The following is a 24,894-nucleotide window of genomic DNA, read 5'->3' on the forward strand; positions in this document are numbered from 1 at the left end:
CAATTTTTAAAAAAGCAAGAAACCGACCCACAGAAAAATGGCTAGAGTGCGAGTTCTTCTGCTCATTACAATAGAAATATGCCTTCCAGGTATGATGGCCTACCTTACAAGAAGTGGCCTAACTTGAGTTAAGAAGCATGGGAATTACTCATACCGAGACCACCCCCACCTCCTTTTTACTTAGAACCTGGGCCTCAGCCATGTCGTTAAGGGCAGAAACTAGGAAGCAGGATAGTAAATAGGACCTTGTGACAGAAAGTCTGTATGATCCAGAAGGGTCCAGTGTGGTTACATTAACATGCAAAGAATATCCAAGAACCAAGCTCTTGACCAATTTGGGGCCACCAGATTAATTCTAGCTCCTTCCACCTTAATCCAGTGAAGCAGACATAACTGAAGTGGGGGGGGGGGTGCATAAATCAAATAGATCTCAGAGTTAATAGTGTCTACTGCCAACTCTAGAGGATCCCTTGTTCTGAACACAAAGTTGTCCAGTTCCTTGTTGAACCTGGATGCCAGGAGATCCATGTACGCAGTCCCCCAAAAAGTGTGTGCCTGTCGATTCATAAAGCCTGCTTGCCCATTTTCCATTCCCAGAATGTGCACTGTGGGTCACTACCCAATGTTAAATTAGAACTGTCACCTGAGCAGCGTGACTTCTAGTGCCTTCTTGGTGGGAAGGTTATTCCACCAGAGAAGGGAAAGATATATTACCCTCATCTCCAAGATGTTGATAGGAAGTTGAGTTTTTAAGTCCATTGCACTGTGGATTTCCCTAGCACTTCTCCCCAGACTGAAAGGCAGGCATCCTTGGTGAGAATATATGTGGAAGGTCTACAGCGCTACTAAGTGAAAAATTAATTATATTACTTAATCAATAAATAAATGATAAAGCAGCAATTATAACGGTGAACTAAACCAAGCAAAATATGTGAAAAAGGATAATGCGCTAAATCAACTGATTAAATAAGGTGTCAACACATCAAAATTACTGGAGGAGAAAGACAAAATAATACAAAGAATGAAGTTCCAAATTCTATATATATATCGTCCCTTGTTGCTGTAATCCTGAAGGCAACTCAGAAGCACTTTGCCAAACCACACACACACAATGTGTGAGAGATATAACCAGCTTGATGATGTATTGATCAAACTTGTCAGGTCAAAAAATGCTTTCCACCAGGTATTCACGTGTTCAGATATGCAAAGAAAGGGAGACAGAGAGAAGACCGATAGTGTGATACTGTTAAATGAAACACCAGCGTCTCACAACACTCAAAACATCACTCACGAATCCCCGATATTAAATAGGCTTCAGCGTGTGTGTATGTAAGCTGCTCAGCTTGTTGGGCTCCTCATCCGGCACCTCCGTGCGTCCCTTTTACTCAAGCTCCTCCCCCACGCGTATCGTCACTAGACACGTGACTTAATCATGGGTCAATGTGTGACTGGGGCTTACTAAGGCTATAAATAGCCTATCACACACTCGCAACAGCGCGAACGGACCAATGGGGAGGCACCAATGACTACATCATTGCAGATACACCACAACATTTCAGCCAATTGTGGTTTATAAAAGTATCTATTTAACAAGTTTTAATATGATACAAATTGAGACAAAATAACTTTTAAAACCGCTGTCTGTACAAAACACATACGTTTATCTCGGGTTCTGCTACGAACGGATCCGTGCAACTCAAATTAGCATCCCGTGGTATTCATTTGATATTACTACCGCATAAGCCAGCAAATGTTGATATGTATATAAATATAAATATATATAAAAACTAAAATACATATATGTAAAAATGATCCACCATATGAATATTGCATGTGAATCAAACCAAGGCTGTCAATCACATATCCCAATCTAAGCTATCAATTAAATAGCATCATGGACATGTTGTGCATAACAATAAATATTATATTATATACAGGAGCACCACACCATTTGCCATCCAGTGGGTACAAGCTCCCAATAGGATAGCATTAGGATAACTGATTGGGAGATGTGAGAGATATGTACATATATATAAATAAAATAAAATACTATTTAAAAACAGAGATTAAAAATCAGATATAAAACAGTTAAGATCAAAGTCAATATTTAAACCATTCGGAGAGAGAGATCCCATCTCATGGATCCATCTCGATTCTGCTTTACTGATCTCTCTCACCCTATGGCTACCTCTCCAGTGGGGACTATATTTTTGTATGCCCCAAAATTTCAAACCCTTTGGGTTCCCTTGATGACATAGCTCAAAATGACGGGAGACATTATGTTTCGGATATGCATTTATAATATTCTGTACATGCTCTCTTAATCTTTTCCATAAGGGACGTTTAGTGCGGCCTATGTATTGTAAGGAGCATGGGCACTCCAGGACATACACCACACCCTCAGTTCTGCAAGTAATAAGGTCATCAATATTGTACTCCTTTTTGGTGACATTTGAAGTGAATTTGGTGCATTTTTGACCATTGAAATTCGTATTCTTACATGCAAAACACCTCTTGCATGGGAAGAATCCCTTACCCTGAAAGAAGGTAAGTACATTTTTCTTTGAAGGAGGATCAGGAACGTTTTTGGCTACTAAGTCCCTCAGGGTGGGAGCTCTACGATATACCACCCTGGGGATACTGGGTAGAATACCCTGTAGCTGCTGGTCAGCTCTCAGGATAGGCCAGTGCTTTTTGAAAATGGCTTCTAGCTGCCTATGTTGGACAGTATAGTTTAGGATAATCGGAAGATTGTTATCCATTTGTTCAGATCTCACTTTGTCCTGAATCAGGGTAATTCTAGGTGTGTCATATACTTTACGGATTTGTTCTTGAATAAAATCCTCATTGTACCCTTTATTCACAAACTTTGTTCCTATAAAGTTAGCTTGCTCCAAATATACTTTTTGGTCAGTGCAGTTTCTACGGATACGTAACAGCTGTCCTTTGGGGATGTTTATAAGCCAGGGCTCGAAATGACAGCTAGCCACCGGGATATAGCTGTTCCGTTCCACTGGCTTAAAGTATGTTTTAGTTGATATTGAGTTTTCCTCCAGCGTGATTTCCAAATCCAGAAACTGTATAGTCTGATTACTGATAGTATACGTTAGGGAAATGTTTTGTTGATTTAGATTCAATTTCTCAAAAAATGTGATTAAAGATTGTTCATCACCATCCCAGATGACAATACAGTCATCTATGAATCTTTTGTATAAAATCAGCTGGCTAGGCATATCGTTGTAAATTGCCCCCTCCTCCCATTTTGACATAAATACGTTTGCCACGCTGGGTGCATATTTAGCTCCCATTCCGATGCCATTGAGTTGCTTGTAGAACTGGGATTGATGCCAAAAATAATTATGCTGTAAACCATAAGCCAGACATCGTAAAACAAACTTTTTTTGCCTTGGGATGAGTTGGCTGAAATGGTTCATCGCCCACTTCGTTGCATTAATCGCTTCCTCATGATTAATATTAGTGTAGAGCGAGGCTACATCAGCTGTTGCTATCAGGAACTTATGTTGTGGGGAGATTACTACAGTCTCCAATAACTGGATAAGGTGTTTTGTATCTCTGAGGTAAGCCTTGGTGTTGGGTACCAAGGGCTGTATAAACTTATCAACATATTCTCCTAGACGTGAGTTAATTGACTGGATACCGTTGATAATTGGTCTCCCAGGAGGTTTTAATGGATCCTTATGTACCTTCGGCACCGTGTATATAATAGGAACTCGACACATATCTGGATTTAGGTATTTACTTTCTCTTTTGGATAAGATACCTTTATCTTTGCCCTTTTGTATGAGCACAGCCAATTCATCCTTGTAGTCCCCGGCGGGGTTACCTGTGAGCTTAGTGTACGTATTCTGATCTTGGAGTTGATTGTTCAATTCCTCATAGTAATAATCTTTTGACAGTACTACTATTGCTCCTCCCTTGTCTGCCGGTCGTATTATTACTTTCTTGTTCTTCTCCAATTCTTTAATGCCCTTTTGGATAATTTTGGGATCTGGTAACCTCCTTATTTTTAATTTTTCCAGATCTTTTAGCACCATTTTGTTAAATACTTCTACGTGCTGGTTATTGTGTACTTGAGGGTTAAACAACGATTTGTTTCTTAAGGAACTGTGTTGAATTCTACCCGGCAGATTTCCAACAGATTCATCTTTTATGGGTTGATTAAGCATGTATTTTTTAATATTTACTTTTCTTGTGTATTTCTGAATATCGACGTACACATCGAATTTATTCAGATTTCTCTTGGGTGCAAATTTCAGGCCCTTATCTAATAGGGTTAGCTCTGGAGTAGTGAGCTCAACCCCACTCAGATTAATGATTCCTTGCCCTATTTGACCTTTCTTCTTTTTGGACCCTTGTCCCCCCCTACATCCTCTCTTTCGTCTGGGCTGCGAGCATACATTGATTCTGCTCCCCGAGGTGGTGATCTGTCGTTCCGGCGATGATCTAAAAAAGACCTGGAATGTGTTTCTTCAATATAGTTGGCTAATGGTTCATATTTGTTTTGTGTATGAACCGGACTTTTCCTATACTCCTGTTGGAGGTGATCGCGATTTGACGGTACACCTTGTGAGTTGGAATATGGTCCATGATTTTGATACTGATATACATCTCTCACATCTCGAGGATCCTGATTATAATGGGGACCTTGCATATATCCTCCTTGATTCCCTGTTTGATTAGGGGGGTAATACACCTGCTGAGTGTTCTTATTTTTCCAGGCTGGATGCCTAGGGGATTAACTTATTATTTTTAGTTTTTATATATATTTATATTTATATACATATCAACATTTGCTGGCTTATGCGGTAGTAATATCAAATGAATACCACGGGATGCTAATTTGAGTTGCACGGATCCGTCCGTAGCAGAACCCGAGATAAACTTATGTGTTTTGTACAGACAGCGGTTTTAAAAGTTATTTTGTCTCAATTTGTATCATATTAAAACTTGTTAAATAGATACTTTTATAAACCACAATTGGCTGAAATGTTGTGGTGTATCTGCAATGATGTAGTCATTGGTGCCTCCCCATTGGTCCGTTCGCGCTGTTGCGAGTGTGTGATAGGCTATTTATAGCCTTAGTAAGCCCCAGTCACACATTGACCCATGATTAAGTCACGTGTCTAGTGACGATACGCGTGGGGGAGGAGCTTGAGTGACGGGACGCACGGAGGTGCCGGATGAGGAGCCCAACAAGCTGAGCAGCTTACATACACACACGCTGAAGCCTATTTAATATCGGGGATTCGTGAGTGATGTTTTGAGTGTTGTGAGACGCTGGTGTTTCATTTAACAGTATCACACTATCGGTCTTCTCTCTGTCTCCCTTTCTTTGCATATCTGAACACGTGAATACCTGGTGGAAAGCATTTTTTGACCTGACAAGTTTGATCAATACATCATCAAGCTGGTTATATCTCTCACACATTGTGTGTGTGTGGTTTGGCAAAGTGCTTCTGAGTTGCCTTCAGGATTACAGCAACAAGGGACGATATATATATAGAATTTGGAACTTCATTCTTTGTATTATTTTGTCTTTCTCCTCCAGTAATTTTGATGTGTTGACACCTTATTTAATCAGTTGATTTAGCGCATTATCCTTTTTCACATATTTTGCTTGGTTTAGTTCACCGTTATAATTGCTGCTTTATCATTTATTTATTGATTAAGTAATATAATTAATTTTTCACTTAGTAGCGCTGTAGACCTTCCACATATATTTTTGCATTTTTACTTTTCACTACATTAGCAGCAACTATGGATATATTTAATTATATGGAAAATCGCACAGTAGATCTTAATGATGTATTCACAAGTAAAAATCACTCTGACACAGGGGATTTGGACACTATTTTCCGTAAGTTTGGGCACTTAATGGAGAAAAAGATCAGTGTGTGGTGGGATCTCACCACACATGAACAATATATCAAAGAAGGGATAGTTCCCAGAAGGTTAAGATGGGAGGTTCCCATCAATGATGGATTAATGGATGGGGACTCCACTGAAGAGTGGTACAAATTTTTTAATGAGAAGGGGTTGGAACTAATGCAGTTGTTGGTCAAACGGAAACAACGCAAGTTGACTGCCATCAATAAGGAACTAGCTGAATGCAAGGTATCCTTGGAAAGTTTTAAGGACACCCCTCCTTTTGAATCACTCACGAACCAATTAAATAGAGTGCTGGAGAATAAAGATGCTGAAATTAAGCAACGTAAAAAGAGGAAATATTGGAGAGATACCAATGATTACCGTTTACACCAAACATTCAAATGGCAATTAAAACTTAAAGAGGGAGCAAGAGGTTCAGTATCCTCATCCCCAGACAAAGAAGTACGGATTACCATACCACCTGTGATCAATAGATCTAGATCACCACAAGGTGAGAGATCCAATGGGGATGATTATTACAGACCCCCGAACCCTTACCCTTACGATCAAACCAGATCTACAAGAAGTGAGGCAAATGAACCAAGGACTCCTAAGCCTTGGCGGAAAAATAATAAGAAATCCCCTAGGCATCCAGCCTGGAAAAATAAGAACACTCAGCAGGTGTATTACCCCCCTAATCAAACAGGGAATCAAGGAGGATATATGCAAGGTCCCCATTATAATCAGGATCCTCGAGATGTGAGAGATGTATATCAGTATCAAAATCATGGACCATATTCCAACTCACAAGGTGTACCGTCAAATCGCGATCACCTCCAACAGGAGTATAGGAAAAGTCCGGTTCATACACAAAACAAATATGAACCATTAGCCAACTATATTGAAGAAACACATTCCAGGTCTTTTTTAGATCATCGCCGGAACGACAGATCACCACCTCGGGGAGCAGAATCAATGTATGCTCGCAGCCCAGACGAAAGAGAGGATGTAGGGGGGGACAAGGGTCCAAAAAGAAGAAAGGTCAAATAGGGCAAGGAATCATTAATCTGAGTGGGGTTGAGCTCACTACTCCAGAGCTAACCCTATTAGATAAGGGCCTGAAATTTGCACCCAAGAGAAATCTGAATAAATTCGATGTGTACGTCGATATTCAGAAATACACAAGAAAAGTAAATATTAAAAAATACATGCTTAATCAACCCATAAAAGATGAATCTGTTGGAAATCTGCCGGGTAGAATTCAACACAGTTCCTTAAGAAACAAATCGTTGTTTAACCCTCAAGTACACAATAACCAGCACGTAGAAGTATTTAACAAAATGGTGCTAAAAGATCTGGAAAAATTAAAAATAAGGAGGTTACCAGATCCCAAAATTATCCAAAAGGGCATTAAAGAATTGGAGAAGAACAAGAAAGTAATAATACGACCGGCAGACAAGGGAGGAGCAATAGTACTGTCAAAAGATTATTACTATGAGGAATTGAACAATCAACTCCAAGATCAGAATACGTACACTAAGCTCACAGGTAACCCCACCGTGGACTACAAGGATGAATTGGCTGTGCTCATACAAAAGGGCAAAGATAAAGGTATCTTATCCAAAAGAGAAAGTAAATACCTAAATCCAGATATGTGTCGAGTTCCTATTATATACACGGTGCCGAAGGTACATAAGGATCCATTAAAACCTCCTGGGAGACCAATTATCAACGGTATCCAGTCAATTAACTCACGTCTAGGAGAATATGTTGATAAGTTTATACAGCCCTTGGTACCCAACACCAAGGCTTACCTCAGAGATACAAAACACCTTATCCAGTTATTGGAGACTGTAGTAATCTCCCCACAACATAAGTTCCTGATAGCAACAGCTGATGTAGCCTCGCTCTACACTAATATTAATCATGAGGAAGCGATTAATGCAACGAAGTGGGCGATGAACCATTTCAGCCAACTCATCCCAAGGCAAAAAAAGTTTGTTTTACGATGTCTGGCTTATAGTTTACAGCATAATTATTTTTGGCATCAATCCCAGTTCTACAAGCAACTCAATGGCATCGGAATGGGAGCTAAATATGCACCCAGCGTGGCAAACGTATTTATGTCAAAATGGGAGGAGGGGGCAATTTACAACGATATGCCTAGCCAGCTGATTTTATACAAAGGATTCATAGATGACTGTATTGTCATCTGGGATGGTGATGAACAATCTTTAATCACATTTTTTGAGAAATTGAATCTAAATCAACAAAACATTTCCCTAACGTATACTATCAGTAATCAGACTATACAGTTTCTGGATTTGGAAATCACGCTGGAGGAAAACTCAAAATCAACTAAAACATACTTTAAGCCAGTGGAACGGAACAGCTATATCCCGGTGGCTAGCTGTCATTTCGAGCCCTGGCTTATAAACATCCCCAAAGGACAGCTGTTACGTATCCGTAGAAACTGCACTGACCAAAAAGTATATTTGGAGCAAGCTAACTTTATAGGAACAAAGTTTGTGAATAAAGGGTACAATGAGGATTTTATTCAAGAACAAATCCGTAAAGTATATGACACACCTAGAATTACCCTGATTCAGGACAAAGTGAGATCTGAACAAATGGATAACAATCTTCCGATTATCCTAAACTATACTGTCCAACATAGGCAGCTAGAAGCCATTTTCAAAAAGCACTGGCCTATCCTGAGAGCTGACCAGCAGCTACAGGGTATTCTACCCAGTATCCCCAGGGTGGTATATCGTAGAGCTCCCACCCTGAGGGACTTAGTAGCCAAAAACGTTCCTGATCCTCCTTCAAAGAAAAATGTACTTACCTTCTTTCAGGGTAAGGGATTCTTCCCATGCAAGAGGTGTTTTGCATGTAAGAATACGAATTTCAATGGTCAAAAATGCACCAAATTCACTTCAAATGTCACCAAAAAGGAGTACAATATTGATGACCTTATTACTTGCAGAACTGAGGGTGTGGTGTATGTCCTGGAGTGCCCATGCTCCTTACAATACATAGGCCGCACTAAACGTCCCTTATGGAAAAGATTAAGAGAGCATGTACAGAATATTATAAATGCATATCCGAAACATAATGTCTCCCGTCATTTTGAGCTATGTCATCAAGGGAACCCAAAGGGTTTGAAATTTTGGGGCATACAAAAATATAGTCCCCACTGGAGAGGTAGCCATAGGGTGAGAGAGATCAGTAAAGCAGAATCGAGATGGATCCATGAGATGGGATCTCTCTCTCCGAATGGTTTAAATATTGACTTTGATCTTAACTGTTTTATATCTGATTTTTAATCTCTGTTTTTAAATAGTATTTTATTTTATTTATATATATGTACATATCTCTCACATCTCCCAATCAGTTATCCTAATGCTATCCTATTGGGAGCTTGTACCCACTGGATGGCAAATGGTGTGGTGCTCCTGTATATAATATAATATTTATTGTTATGCACAACATGTCCATGATGCTATTTAATTGATAGCTTAGATTGGGATATGTGATTGACAGCCTTGGTTTGATTCACATGCAATATTCATATGGTGGATCATTTTTACATATATGTATTTTAGTTTTTATATATATTTATATTTATATACATATCAACATTTGCTGGCTTATGCGGTAGTAATATCAAATGAATACCACGGGATGCTAATTTGAGTTGCACGGATCCGTCCGTAGCAGAACCCGAGATAAACTTATGTGTTTTGTACAGACAGCGGTTTTAAAAGTTATTTTGTCTCAATTTGTATCATATTAAAACTTGTTAAATAGATACTTTTATAAACCACAATTGGCTGAAATGTTGTGGTGTATCTGCAATGATGTAGTCATTGGTGCCTCCCCATTGGTCCGTTCGCGCTGTTGCGAGTGTGTGATAGGCTATTTATAGCCTTAGTAAGCCCCAGTCACACATTGACCCATGATTAAGTCACGTGTCTAGTGACGATACGCGTGGGGGAGGAGCTTGAGTGACGGGACGCACGGAGGTGCCGGATGAGGAGCCCAACAAGCTGAGCAGCTTACATACACACACGCTGAAGCCTATTTAATATCGGGGATTCGTGAGTGATGTTTTGAGTGTTGTGAGACGCTGGTGTTTCATTTAACAGTATCACACTATCGGTCTTCTCTCTGTCTCCCTTTCTTTGCATATCTGAACACGTGAATACCTGGTGGAAAGCATTTTTTGACCTGACAAGTTTGATCAATACATCAAGCTGGTTATATCTCTCACACATTGTGTGTGTGTGGTTTGGCAAAGTGCTTCTGAGTTGCCTTCAGGATTACAGCAACAAGGGACGATATATATATAGAATTTGGAACTTCATTCTTTGTATTATTTTGTCTTTCTCCTCCAGTAATTTTGATGTGTTGACACCTTATTTAATCAGTTGATTTAGCGCATTATCCTTTTTCACATCCTTGGTGAGAACTATCCATTTCAGCAGAAGGAAGGATCTCGTGGTAGGAACACCTTGTTCTTGGCCTTATCCAGCACCCATCCCAGGTATTTCTGACATTGTGTTCCCGAACCAAGTTTTGTGGGTTGAGAATCCAACCAAACCTCTTCAAGACCTGTATCATCTGTTAGAGGTTCTCCCTCAGGGAAAAAACTTAAAAGCAGGATATTTTGGTATCCTAAGATGTGAATCCCATTGGCATGTAACAGAGCCAGCACCAGTGTCAAGACCATCATAAAGACTCAAGGAGCCATGCATGGCCAGTCGAGAAAATAGAGCCAAAAATAGAAAAATGTTTGTCGTTGCAACACTGGTGAGGAGTAAAGATCAGGATGTGCAAGTATGCATCCCTGATGTCAACTGATGCCATGGATTGCCCCGGATGAAAAACCGCTATGACCAATTATGTGGATTCCATGACAAACTGACTTTCAGAAAAGGATTTTGTGACTTTATTTTCAGAATGGGTCGGACCTCCCCATTTTGCTTTGGAACCGCAAATAGATTTGAACAGAACTCCCAACATGTGCAGTCTAACACCCTAAGGATGAAGCTTGGACACAGCTTTGAGTAAATCCACACAGAATTGATGTAGGCATATTGGATGGCCAAAAATGAGGTGCAGAACGGCTCAGAAATTCCAGTTTGTAACCAGAAGAATATGTCCTCCTGTACACGAGTCCTAAATCTGAACAAATGTTTGCGAAGGTACCCCTTCATTGTGAAGGAGATTTGGGATCAGGTATGAAAGGTCTGGAAGACCAAGATTTGCGGGAAAGAGAATTGCCTAGTTTGGCCTTGGGCATGGATGCCTGAAGAGAACCACAGAATGATTTTGCTGAGGAATCTGGCTTGGCCATCGAGATACTTTTCTACTTACAGGGCAAATAGCACTTTCCCCACCTGTCAACTTTTTCATTTAGGCATAAAAAAAAACCCAAAGAGATGTTCATCTTCAAATTGCATCCTTTCAAGTACATTAGAAAGATACCTAGCTCAGGTGTGTCTAGCTGCAACACGCTCTGCTAGAAAATGGTGCCGGAACATGCGCACTTTGATCAAATATGGCACCTTTAACAAGGTTGAAAGCAGCAGTATGGCAGTTTGATGCATACACAGGAGAGACAAAAATGGCAGCTGTTCAGCGCTCTGAGGGCATATCCTGCTGATTGGGTCCAACCCTCCTAAGGCATGAAGTAGCACCAGCTTACTCAAATCCGCCCACTTCGGAAAAAGCTTGATGACTGACCACCAGTCGCCCAGATCCGCTTTTAACGGCTCAGCACCCGACATACTCCAAACTCAGTAGAATTTCCAGGGCAAATGCAGTCATTTTGCCCACTTTGGTTCATCCACCACCCAAGGACAATAACAAAAAACTGAGGATCACATTGTGGAGGGGTGTTAAAGCTTTGAGTGGCCTTTCCAGTGTCCAATCACCTGAAGGTGGTGCAGAATATAACCCATCCATTATGATTGACCTGTGCTGTACTATAAAGAAATGACTTTCGCCAAATGATTTGCACGCTAAAGAGAGCACAAGATATTTTCAGCAGATCCACCAAATTCACTGTGTGCAAATGACTTACCATCTAGGAAAGAGATGGAATCTGTGCTGATGGTATCAAGCCCTTGAAGTTCCTTGCCATCTTTAGACCCACTCCGCTTGTGTTTGTGTTTCCTGCGGAAAAAGGATCGCCTGGCTGCAGCAGAAAGAGTCTTCCCAGCAGCACCTTCATCTTTTGCCTCTGAAACACTGAGACGGCGGGAGAATTCTTGTTCCATCCTGAAGAAAATATTTAGCATTGAGGCTTTTACATAAAGTGGGTCAAGGCAACTTAAAATACTTGATGTTTGTATGCACCCTTGTTTACAGCTGTAACTAAAGCAGTAAACTTATTAACACTTACAGTTACAAGTCTTGTGTGACTCAGAATTTCACTATGCATGCTCTGCAGTAAAAGATAGGGTGTTTATACATTTTAACAAGCTAAATCTCAAATGTACTGAAGAAACCACACTGTCTCCTCATTTTATTACTATCCCATTCAAGTCTGTTTGTGGATTTGTGAAACAAACTTTGGAAAAGTGTCTGTATTGTGTACCAGACAGATACTATGTAGCTCTGTCTAACTCAGGACTTAAAGTGGTTGTAAACCTCAGGCGTGAAATCTGAACAAACCACACATTTCTATTGTTTTTACTTGCCTCTTTCCAAAGCACTAAGTGTAACATCTCTTTGCTGTCTAGCTCCTCTGTAATCAGTCCGTTCTGACAAATTTCTCTCACACCAAGTGAAAAAAGGTGACAGGGTAGGGATCAATCTGTTGACAGCCTCAGCTCTGTTCCTATGTGCAGTTTTAGGGGGGGGGGGTGCTCTCAGAGCACCTGTATGATGTGCAGCTGCAGATCCCTGCCCCTTGCTTTGTGTCTGTGAAAAATCCTTTTCATCTATGAGAGTTACAAGGATGTACAGGACATATTGCTGCAAATAAACAAGTACAACTTATGCAGGAGGATTTGTTTCACCTCGATGTATCACCTGAGGCTAGTAATATCACTGGTTATAAGTAACGGTTTACAACAACTTTTATGCAACCCTTCACACTCACATGTATTTGCTGGGGATCTGGCCCCTCCCCAGTTTCTGAGCATTTTCATCAAGCTGCCAACCCATCCATGCACCAAAAGCTCCCAGAGGAAGGGTGTCATCCACAAACAAGATATCGTCCTTCTTAAAACTTAGCTCCTGAGGGTTTTCTGCTGTTCGATCATAAAGTGCTCTGAAAGTGAATACACAGAAATATGATTTTTACCCAGAACAGTTTACATCAACTAAGCTCGTGAATTGCCACAGTGATGTAGTATATGAATATTTACCTTCATAGGTCACAGAAAAATAGTAGACATGTTTTGTGCATTTATGTCACATGGTGTTGATGATCATAAATGAAAAGGACCAAAATACTCTACAAACCCAAACGTCCTATACATAACTTTTTCAGAGGCAGAAATCAGTGAATCCACTTATTAATGTAAATTTACTGCTAGCAAAACAGGTGAACCAAAACCTGTCCTATGTAACTATGTCCTAAAAATAATCTAATATTATGCTTTACAGCACAAATCCAAAGGTCTGTCATAGGTCATGGCTTGGATATTTATATTTCATAAAACAAATTACATTTTTAGAGCTTGAATTACCATAGTGAAAACAATTCACAAAGTTTCCACCACTGCCATGCACACATTTTCTAATAAAACCAATTACAGAGTAACCTTCCACTCCCTAAAAACCAGATGTGCGTAGGCCAAGGTAGTGCCAGCCAGCAATGCTATTATGTGCCTTAATCCCTTGACCACACTTGTGCCAGCTGTACTAACCATCTTCCTACAAGTACCAGCACCTTTGATAATACCAGGCTGTATCTACACTACATCCCACACCAATGCTCTAACCTGCAGGATCCTCCTAGAAGATATACAACATGCATACCTCATTTTAAGTAATCAAAATCAGTTAGACTGTAAGACCCCATTCACACCTCCGCGACAAAACGCCCAACGCTCGTGCCGCTGGAGAGGAGAATTCCCATTGCTGTCTATGAGATGGTTCACATCTCATAGACGCCGTACGCCTGCCGCCTGAAAAAAAGTCCCGGACCCTTTTTTTTCAGGCGGCATTGGCGTTCGGCCATACAAAGCAATGGGAAGACTTTGTTAAAAAAAAAAAAAAAAAAAAAAGTTACACACTCGCGGCAAAATACGCGGCGTATCTTGTCGCAGAGGTGTGAATGCAGCCTTACTGCAATGCTTAGAAGTAAAAAAAAAGAAATGTGCATTAAAATGATAAAATATAGGCAAAACAGAACAAACTTCGTGTCACAGTCATAGGAAAACCATAGGCAGGTATTGAGTTTTTAGAAAAATACAAGGGCTGCCATGCCCCTGGCATAGAACTACAGCAAAGCACACAGATTGTGTGTACACAGTACATTGCTAAAGTATTCAGACCCCTTCACTTTTTTTTTTTAATGTTATGTATGCCTATGTTATGTATGTTATTAGACCTGATACTACAGTCGTTTAAACTCATTTTTTTTTTCACATTAATCAACACTTAAATTACATAATGACAAAGTGAAAACAGAATCTTAGAAAGGTTTGCAAATGTATGGAAAAAAAAAACTGAAAAATCACACTGGCACAAGTATTCAGACCCTTTAAAACAACACTTGAAATGTAACTCAGGTGCCTCCCATTTCTCGTGATCGTTCCAGAGATGTTTCTTTGCCTTAACTGGAGTCCACATGTGGTAAATTAAATAGATTGTACATGAAGCCTTTCTATAAAAGGCCTCACATCAGAGCAAAAACCATTAGGTCAAAAAAGGAACTGCCTGCAAAAATCAGAGACAGGACTATAGCAAGGCACAGATCTGGGGAAGGCTACAAAAAAAAATTCTGCTGCACTGAAGGTTCCCAAGAGCACAGTGGCCTTCATATTTCTCAAATAGAAGAAGTTTGGCACAAACCAGGACTCCGGATTAAACTGAGCAATCAGGGGAGAAGGGCATTCATATGAGAGGTGACCAAGAACCCAATGGTCACTCTGAGCTCCAGAGATCGTGTGTGGAGATGGGACAAAGATCAAGAAGGACACAACCATCTCTGCAACCCTCCACCAATCTGGGCTTTATGGCAGACAAAAGTCTTAGTGCAAAACACATGAAAGCCTGCTTGGAGTTTTCAAGAACGCACCTGAAGGACCCTCAGACTGAGGTACAAGATTTTCTGATCTGATGAAACCAAGATTGAACTGTTTGGCCTCAATTCTAAAATGTCATGTCTAGAGAAAACCAGACACTGCTCATCACCTGCCCAATACCATCCCAATAGTGAAGCATCGTGGTGGCAGTATCATGCTGTGGGGGTGTTTTTTAGCAGCAGGGACTGGGAGACTGGTCAGGGTTGAGGGAACGCTGAATGGAGAAAAGTACAGAGATATCCTCAATGAAAACCTGTTTCACAGCACTCGGAACCTCCGACTGGGCTGAAGGTTCACCTTCCAACATGACCCCAAGCACACAGCCAAGACAACACAGGAGTGGCTTAGGAGCAACGCTGCAAATGTTTTAGCATGGCCCAACCAGTGCCCTGAATTGAACATCTTTGAAGAAAGCAGAAAATGGCAGTCCGACGGTCCCCATCCAACCTGACTGAACTTGAGAGGATTTTCAAATAGCAGAAAATCCTCCAATTGCTTCAACAAAATCGTGTTTGTTTATTAGCTCAGAGTGCAGAGAGGGAACTAAATTGATGATTTAGGAACTTTAGAAATTAGAATGTTAGTTGTATTTGAAAAAAAATCTCAAGTAATGGGAATGGTAATTATTTAATAACTAGCTCCCTCTCTCACATACACAGTAAGTTTAGCATCATGTTTACTAACCTGACATAGAATCCATCCCCAGTTTGGTCTTTGATTTTATTGAACTCCTCTAGTTTTTGCTGTACTTTTAGCTTGACATTCTCTGTTGGTTTCAGCATTTCTAGATAAGCTTCTTCTGCTGTTTTGTTCCTCATATCAACAGAGCCATACTACAGAGGTAAAAGAAAAGAAAAAAAAAACAGACACAGAATTAAAGGGCTAACATATTTACAAATACGGTAAATAATGAATTCACAGAACATAACACTGTGATTTCAGATACAACTTCAGTTGCACAGAATCTCATCAATTGAAATTACACTGTTTTCAACGGTGGCCATTCACAATAATGTAGCACAGCGTGATTTTGGGAAAGCCGTGTTTGCTACTTTGGTGCGATTTCAGCGTACAATTGGGCCCATTAAATACGCAAACCAAATCCAAAATGCAACCAAGATGCACTGCAGAATCGCACTGAAAATCGGACCAAATCGCAGCTGCAGTGTTGTGAACTTCGTCTCACAAAACAACAAATTAAAGCCCAATGTCAGGAAAAAATAAATAAATATTACAGGTAACACCACCAGGGGTAGCTGATCCAGGTAATATCCAATTGCCTCCTGAGGGACCAGGAAATATATTTTTCCCCTGCTGAAGAAAACTCGACCATGCCCATTTTTTTATTTATTTTTTGCTTTCCTCTGTATCAACGATGGGTGTAAAAGGAGGTTTTCTATGTGTGTGTGTTTTTATTTTTAAATGGTTGAACTGCATGGATTAATGTCTTTCTTCAATCTATGTAACAGCTTGCAATGCTACTGCTCTCACTCCTCTGGTTGTAATGATACCTCAACATGTGGTGCAATTGGTTTTTACTTCCACATGCTTTCCCTACACTGCACTTTGTATAGGGTGTGTGTTGGGGGTCTTGGGGGTTGGGAGTGACACGGGTATTAAATTTTTTTTCATTATTATCCAATATAGTTTTTTATTTACTTTTTTTATACTACTTGACTGCCATCTCAAGGGGGGCAATTGGGTAGGGGGGGGGGGCAATTGGGTAGGGGGGGGGGGGCAGTGACACATTGCGAGACTGGCTGATAAAGCTGGTACCAAGCTCACAGTTGCAGCCAATGTCTCTAAAGATGTACTATTTAATCCCTATTACAATTGCTAGGGCTGGTGTCCACCCCACTTCTTGGGCGGTGGTCACCCCTGGGAGCCATTTCTGTCTGGGTAAGTTCCATCCTCGATGACAATGACACATGCTCCCTGCTACATACACACACACACACATACACATTATATATATATATACACACACACACACTATAAGAGTCCTGAAAATCTGGAAGAGCAGCTCCTCCCAATGTCACTGGGTTCTTCAGAATTCTCCAAGATAATTTGTGTCTGCTGTGACCCCATATAAACAAATTAAGAATGGAGTCAATTATTTAGAATTTTTTGTGGTATATACAAGGGGGCATGCCACACCAAATAGAGTATCTTTGGGAGGAGTATCATTTTGACTAAACTGATGCGTTCCATAACACCCAGGGGTTGTCTGGCCCAAGTCAGTGTCTTGGTCTTGATCAGGGTATAAAGGGGTTCAATAGTGTGTAGTCTGTGAGCGATCTGGTGACTTGTACACCAAGGTACTTGATCAAGGAGACCCTTGGGAGAGTCAGAGGAGGGGACGTGAATGAGGGGGGGAAATGGGCAATTGGAAGGATCTGGGATTTAGACCAGTTAATACTCAGACCCGAGTTGCTACCAATATGTTCTACGGAGTGGAGTGCAGCAACAAAAGAAACCAAAGTCCGCCAAGTATAGGAGCGTGTCGTCGGCATACATCCCAATCTTTTCTTCCAGGTTCCCCATCTTAAGAAAAAAACAAGATGCGCTACACATAATATGAAAATACCCAAAAACGAATGAAATTAATTGTCCGTGAGTAATGTGAGGAATTTAAATGGACAAAATATCAAAAAAAGTCCTTGATAAAAACAATAAGTCCTTTCACCAGTGAATAAGAAAAGAAAAATCCATGATGATAAGTGACAATCCGATAAGAAGAAACCTCCACCAAACGAGTAATGAATCTGCTTACCAGATTGCCGGTGGTCTCTTAGTTAAAAGAAGACCCCAGGTAGCATGAAGATTGATACTCTGGAGAGTAAAGGCCTGTAGGGACAATCCGGATGTCGATCTCTGTTACACTCCCGTGTTGGAGGATACGATAACAAAGGTAGTTTTAAAAACGAGTGGCGAACTCGCTGGCATCACATCTGGTCCCTCTTTAAACAGGACTCTTGTACGCATTCATCACTCACAAGTGACTTCTTCAAGAGCACTCTAACAGAGTCTAACAGAGATCGACATCCGGATTGTCCATACAGGCCTTTACTCTCCAGAGTATCAATCTTCATGCTACCTGGGGTCTTCTTTTAACTAAGAGACCACCGGGAATCTGGTAAGCAGTTTCATTACTCGTTTGGTGGAGGTTTCTTCTTATCGGATTGTCACTTATCATCATGGATTTCTCTTATCGCCTTTCAGGACAACCTTGGAGAGAGCGCAGCTCCGCCCATTTTTCAGGAAACACACATGATCCTTTAAGATCCCTCCTCTTCCACCATGGCCTCAGTTATTGTGTTTCCTCCGCCATGGTGGAAGCATCATAGGGAACCAGGGAGCTGCGCTCTCTCCAAGGCGGAGGGGTTCTGGCTTACCTTTGTTTGTTCCAGTCTGATCTTAATCACTCCCTACTGGCCAAAAAGACCGTGGTTTGCATCACTTCAGAATTTAACCACAAAACCACCGTGGAAACTACCACTCAGGAAAGACCTACTGTCTCAGGGTCCTGTGAACCATCCGGAAGTGGAACGTTTACAGTTGACGGCCTGGTTTCTGAAGAAGACCTTTTAAGATCAAAGGGACTCTCTGATAAAGTGATAAAAACTCTATTAGACAGTAGGAAAAGTGTAACCAGAGCAATTTACCTCAAGGTTTGGAGAAAGTTCAATTCCTGGTGTACGTCCAAGAATTTTCAGGTTAATAGCGTCATTTCAGTTGTGGAATTTCTTCATGCAGGAATGGAGAAAGGGTTAGCAATTAGCACCCTAAGGACGCAAGTGGCAGCTCTTTCAGTTTATTTAGAAAAAACCTTATCTAAGGAACATTTAATTTCAAGATTTTTTAAGGCACTGGGTCGAAGTAGACCGGTAGCCTTTAAAGCCTTTCCCAGTTGGGATTTGTCAACTGTGTTGCAGGGTCTCACGGTGGCTCCGTTTGAACCCATAGGGCATATTTCTTTGAAAAATTTAGTACTAAAAACTATTTTTTTGGTGGCCATCACGACCGCAAGAAGGGTCCGTGAAATCCAGGCTTTGGCAGTTACAGAGCCTTATTTAAAAAAATTTCCGGACAGGATAATTCTTCGAACAGACCCAGCCTTCCTTCCTAAGGTCTCATCAACCTTTCACAGGTCTCAGGAAATAATCCTTCCTACCTTTTGTTCAGCTCCCTCTAATGCAGGGGAAGAAACCTTTCATACTCTCGACGTAAGAAGATGTGTACTTCAATACCTCTCGGTCACCAAGGAATTCAGGAAGTCGAACGCCTTGTTTATAATATTCTCAGGCACAAGGAAAGGAGAAAAGGCTTCCAAAAGCACGTTAGGTAGATGGCTCAAACAAGCCATCGTAGAGAGTTATCAAGCCAAAGGAGAGGTGCCTCCTACGGGAATCACGGCCCATTCAACAAGATCTACGGCAGTTTCCTGGGCCGAAAGAGCCGGTGCTACGCCTGACCAGATCTGCAAGGCAGCTACATGGTCCAGCTATTCGACCTTTCTGCGGCACTACAGGCTAGACTTACTGTCCGCTGTGGAGCAAGCCTTCGGTAGGAAGGTACTGCAAGCAGTGGTCCCACCCTAGGGTAAGTTACTCGGTTATCCTCTCCAAGGTTGTCCTGAAAGGCGATAAGAGAAAGGCCTAGTTAGACTTACCGGTGACGGTATTTCTAAGAGCCTTTCAGGACAACCGCTATTTTCCCTCCCTAGATATTTGAATAAGAGTATGTGTTAAATGTCTATCATGGTTTGTTGTGGTTCTTCTGTGCTTTGTTTTCCAGTTGTCGGAGACCACAATAACTGAGGCCATGGTGGAAGAGGAGGGATCTTAAAGGATCATGTGTGTTTCCTGAAAAATGGGCGGAGCTGCGCTCTCTCCAAGGTTGTCCTGAAAGGCTCTTAGAAATACCGTCACCGGTAAGTCTAACTAGGCCTTTTTCTTTTCTTATTCACTGGTGAAAGGACTTATTGTTTTTATCAAGGACTTTTTTTGATATTTTGTCGTTCATTTAAATTCCTCACATTACTCACGGACAATTAATTTCATTTTTGGGTATTTTCATATTATGTGTAGCGCATCTTGTTTTTTTCTTATGTTATCACTGTTTTTATATATCCAGTAAGGTGCATCTTCACTTTATCACATTTTGATTATCACTGTAGTAGTATTCATTTTTCTACCACCCATTATATTAGCGCAGTTGCTCTCCCATTTTTTCCCCATCTTAAGGCCTCAGATGCTAGTGTATGCACGAACCATGATGGCCAACGGCTCCATAGCCAAGGAGTACAGCATGAGGGGAAAAGGGGAAGCCTTGTCAGGTCCCTCTCTCTAGCGGGAATTGGTTAGAAAGCCAGCTGTTCACAAACACTGTGGCCTTTGGGGACTGATATAGGAGCTGAACCCAGCGAATAAAGTTGAGGCCAAATCCTGAGAGGCACTCCCACAAGTAGTTCCACTCCACGGAATCGAAGGCCTTGGTGGCATCCAGAGCCACCACGACCCTCAAGCCTATTTCATCATGGGATCCCTGAATGTTCATGAATAGGCGGCGAATATTCATAGCAGTGTTTTTCCCTAGCATAAAGCCTGTCTGGCTAGAATCTTAGCAAGTATATTGATGTCTACCTGTAGCAAGGAAATAGGTCTATAGGATTCTGGGTATTTAGGGTCCTTACCGGGCTTAGGGATTACTATAATTTGGGCCTCTCATGGATGGGGGTAGAATTCCCAAATCAAATATGGATTTGTACAGGTCATAGAGTTTAGGGGGTTAGAATTTCAGAATAGGTGGCATACAGTTCAAGTGGTAAGCCGTCCGATTCCTGGGGCCTTAGATGTGTCCAAACAGGAGATAGGCACAGAAATATCCTCCTTAGTAATAGGGGACTCCAAGCTGGTCATTAGTTAATCTAGGGAATTTAACTCCCGCTATGTAGTCCCTGGTATCTTGGGGCAGTGTGGGCGACTCAGGAAGTGTAGAGTGCACAGTAGAATCTCCCAAATGCCTCCGCCACTTGTGGATCAGTGATGTAGTTTCCCTGCGGATTGGTCAATGACACCACCACCGGGAATGCAAATCTAAATGGGCGAGCTACACAAGTAGCTTGCCTGACCTTTCTCCATACTCAAACACCCTTTGTGCAATTGGGAGACCTGTCGTGTCTGAATCTTAAGATTATTGGCAGGGCTGGGCGAGGGGTCCCGATGGAGCGCCTCCTCCAGCACCTGTAGGCGTTTCGTAGCCTGTTGGACAATGAGTTTCGATGATTGTTTAAGACTATTGATACACGTGGAAAGCATGGAACAGGCGTGGAGCTTAAACATCTCCCACACCATGTCGTACGTGGCCGAGTTCCTGTTGGCTGTAAAATAGTATTGCAATTCCGCGGGGATGTCATCCTGGTCCTGTAGAGCAGGCAACCAAAATGGGTTTAGCTGCCAAGAAGGAGCAGGGGAGGCCTTCAGGAGCTGGATCGTGATCCGAGAGTTTAGGTATCAGGGACTTTGAAATGAAAATTAAATGGATTTGTGACATTGTGTTGTGACTGGCTGAAAAGCATGAGAAGACTTTCGTGTGCGGATGCTTGTGGCGCCAAGTGTCAACAAGGTGAAATCAGTCAGTATGCAGTGTAGTCTGGTACGGGCCGGTGGGTCAAGGGGGGGTCCAGTGTGCCCATTCGGTCCAGAGCGGGGGATTAGGGTCATATTAAAGTCCCCCATCCACACTGCCGGTACAGAGGGATATTGTGTCATAAAGGCAAGGGCCTCCTTAATTACAACTAAGTTGTATGGGGGGGGGGGGGCGACATAACAAGCTAGTATCAGGATAGGAGATCCATTAATAGTGCAGTGTATAAAACACATATCTGCCCTGCTGGTCCGTCTGGAGCAGCACTAGATCAAACGGTAACCTTTAAGCAACCAGGACCGATACTCCTCTGGAATATGAGGTTTGGATGGCGTGATGGGCCCAACCTACCCAAGGCTTTTTGAGAGAAGATTGTAAGTGGCCCATGACATGGGTCTTTCTCTGGGAAGCTGGGACTTGAGAAATGTCAGGACGGCTGTGCGTTTGATCTTATTGCACAAACCTCTAACATTCCATGTGAGAAACTTCAGGGAATTCATGGCAGGTATAGGGTGCATATGGGAGACCATAACTGGACCAGGACCAACAGAGCAGATATAGACACATCAGATAGCTAAAACACAGTGGCAACCAATATCGATAGTGCAAGTATGACAATAACATAGTACCTTTAGCATAAGTAAACAGTAGCAAACATGGTGATGCAAAAAAAAGACCACAACATTTCCCTTCCCTCCCAGTCCACTGCCACCCCAACTCGGCATGGACATAGAACCCCATAGCCAGGTATCAACAGGGGACATCCAATGTTAAAAACCCATTGGCAAGGAACTTAATTTAAAAGTAGCATAGATACCCAAAATAAAAAGGAAAAAAAAAAGGGGGGAAGAAAGAATAGTCAGGCAAACAGGGGTGAAAAAGTTCACAAAAGATCCTAAGGGGGTGACTTCTCTGAGAAGTGCATGGGGTGTAGGAGCCAAAAAGGTGCAGCACCATTACAGCTGTGCAGGGGGAGGTCCCTATTGCCATCAGGGTGGTAGTTGAAGTGAAGCAGGAAATCTCAGCAACGTTCAATATACTGTCTTCTACAAGCATCTCTCGGGTGTGGGGAGAACGGGGATCATGAGTCAGTAAGGTCGCCCAGAGGCGGCAGGCATGCTGCGAGGTGAAAAAAGAATTTCCAGGTCTACCCCCCCCTGCTCCAGCAGAGGATACACACATGCAATGTACCCACTGAAGGGCTAGACATCAGGATGGAGACGGGCAGCATTGCAGGCACAGGGTGGAGCAGGGGAGAGAAAAGATAAGTACTTGCAGCTTGTAGGCAGTGTGGCATGCTTAGTCTCAGCGATCCCTTTGGTCAATCCAAGTGGATGCCAGCTCTGGGTCCTCAAAAAAGTGGGTTTGGCCATCGCACTCCACCCAAAGCTTTGTAGTGTACAGCATAGCGTAACATCCTGGAACCTGGACCGCTGCCATTGTACCTCATTGGAGAAGTTCAGGAAGATGGCCACAAGTGTGTGGGTGTGGGGAATATATCCCTTCTCTCTGGTCAGGCGGAGGATCTTGTCGCGGTCCTTGAAGTTAAGGAATTTCGCTATCAGGGTACACGATTACCGAAAATGCATCCCTGCAAAAGGTGGATGTCAGGAGGTTTTCAAGGAAGCTTGCCAGGTCGCTGTCCTCAGCAGTCTCAGGAAGGCCGATAAAGCGGCGATTCTCCATGTCGTCCTGTTTTGTGCTAATCTGTTGTAGCTGGCGGTGCACCTCATCAGATGTTTTCCGCTCTGCAAATACTGGTCTGTCTCTGCCACGCGGTCCCAAAGGGTAGAGAGATCCTGCCAGATAAGGGACACATCAATTTTGACCTCCTCAATTTTGGTGGCGAGCGTGCTCTGGCACAGGCTGATAGCATCAAGCACTTTGTTAGTGGCCGCTACGAAGTGGTCCATGTCCGATGAGGCGCCATCTTTGGCCTGTTGGTCTTCAAGCCGGCGGTACTTGGCAAGTTTGTCAGCGGCCTCTGAAGCCTTTTTTCGGTGGAGACATACTCCAGGGGTGTTCGGGAGGGTCCCCGGGTGTACCAAGATGGCTGCTGCTTACTAGGCGGGGTCCTCGACGCCCCCCTCCCGCCGCTTAGGAGTGTCACAATGGGGGACTTTAATATGACCCTCATCCCCCACTCTGGACCGAATGGGCACACTGGACCCACCGGCCCGTACCAGACTACACTGCATAATGACTGATTTCACCTTGTCGACACTTGGCGCCACAAGCATCCGCACACGAAAGCCTTCTCATGCTTTTCAGCCAGTCACAACACAATATCACAAATCAATTTCATTGATTAATGGGAGTTGCAGGTAGCGGTCGGCTAGCTGTAAGGTCCGGCGGCTGTAGCAGGAGGAAATTGGGGTCAGGGAATCATGTAGTACCGGTCGAGGCTGTCGCCGGGTGAAGCAAGATGGCCGCCATTTCGGGAGCTGGGTCGGAGCCGCAGTCTGTCCCTCTGGCAGCTTGCAGGATAAGGAAGTGCCGCAATGGCGGCTTCAGTCAGTCCGGCGGCCAAAGCAAGAGGAGGCTGGGCTCAGGCAATTGCAGGACAGGGAAGATCTGTGACAACAGCCTCTGGCGGCGCTCTAACAAGCTGCTGTTCAGACCATCATCCGGCCATGTCCCGACGTGTCTCTGGGTGTAGAGGCTGAGAAAAATCGAGCAGGATTGAGGCAGGATATCGATTACAGGAGTATGGGCAAGCGGAGCTCTCACTGCATGCGTCCTACTCCATCGCTCTCCATGCCACGCCCCCAGGGGGTCAGATATTTTAAACACTGGGCTGTGATTAAGGCAGACAAATACTAGATAGGTGGAATGAGTCAGAGCTGCATGAAACATACTGACCACCAGGGGATGCATTGCACAAGGGGCTGTGCCCAGGTTCCGCCCTACCATGATGAAGGTATTTGGGACCCATCACCATCTACATCCCCTCCTTTCTACCGTTGAAGTGACATGGTCCTGTTGGTGCGTATATAGAGAGTGTATCAGAGGGACATTTACCTGCAACCTGCAGTGCCACAAAGGTCTTTAGGGACTTGACTTTCCAGCTTGGGATCACTGCCCTGGACCT

The 24,894-nt window shown here is 42.6% G+C and overlaps 1 protein-coding gene across 4 annotated transcripts in view; it reads right to left on the bottom strand.

Moving 5' to 3' along the window:
* Positions 1–24,894, bottom strand: part of DLG5 (discs large MAGUK scaffold protein 5) — a 185,849-nt gene that overhangs the window by 25,774 nt on the left and 135,181 nt on the right. For all 4 annotated transcript variants that reach the window (XM_040320601.1, XM_040320600.1, XM_040320599.1 and 1 more), the window contains 3 exons: positions 15,840–15,988; positions 13,001–13,171; positions 11,978–12,174 (listed from right to left, as the gene is read on the bottom strand). In XM_040320601.1, the coding sequence (XP_040176535.1) occupies positions 11,978–12,174; positions 13,001–13,171; positions 15,840–15,988 (517 nt within the window). The remainder of the gene's footprint in view (positions 1–11,977; positions 12,175–13,000; positions 13,172–15,839; positions 15,989–24,894) is intronic.

The sequence above is a fragment of the Rana temporaria genome, chromosome 8 (assembly GCF_905171775.1).
Source record: "Rana temporaria chromosome 8, aRanTem1.1, whole genome shotgun sequence".
In the NCBI taxonomy this organism is placed as follows: Eukaryota; Metazoa; Chordata; class Amphibia; order Anura; family Ranidae; genus Rana; species Rana temporaria.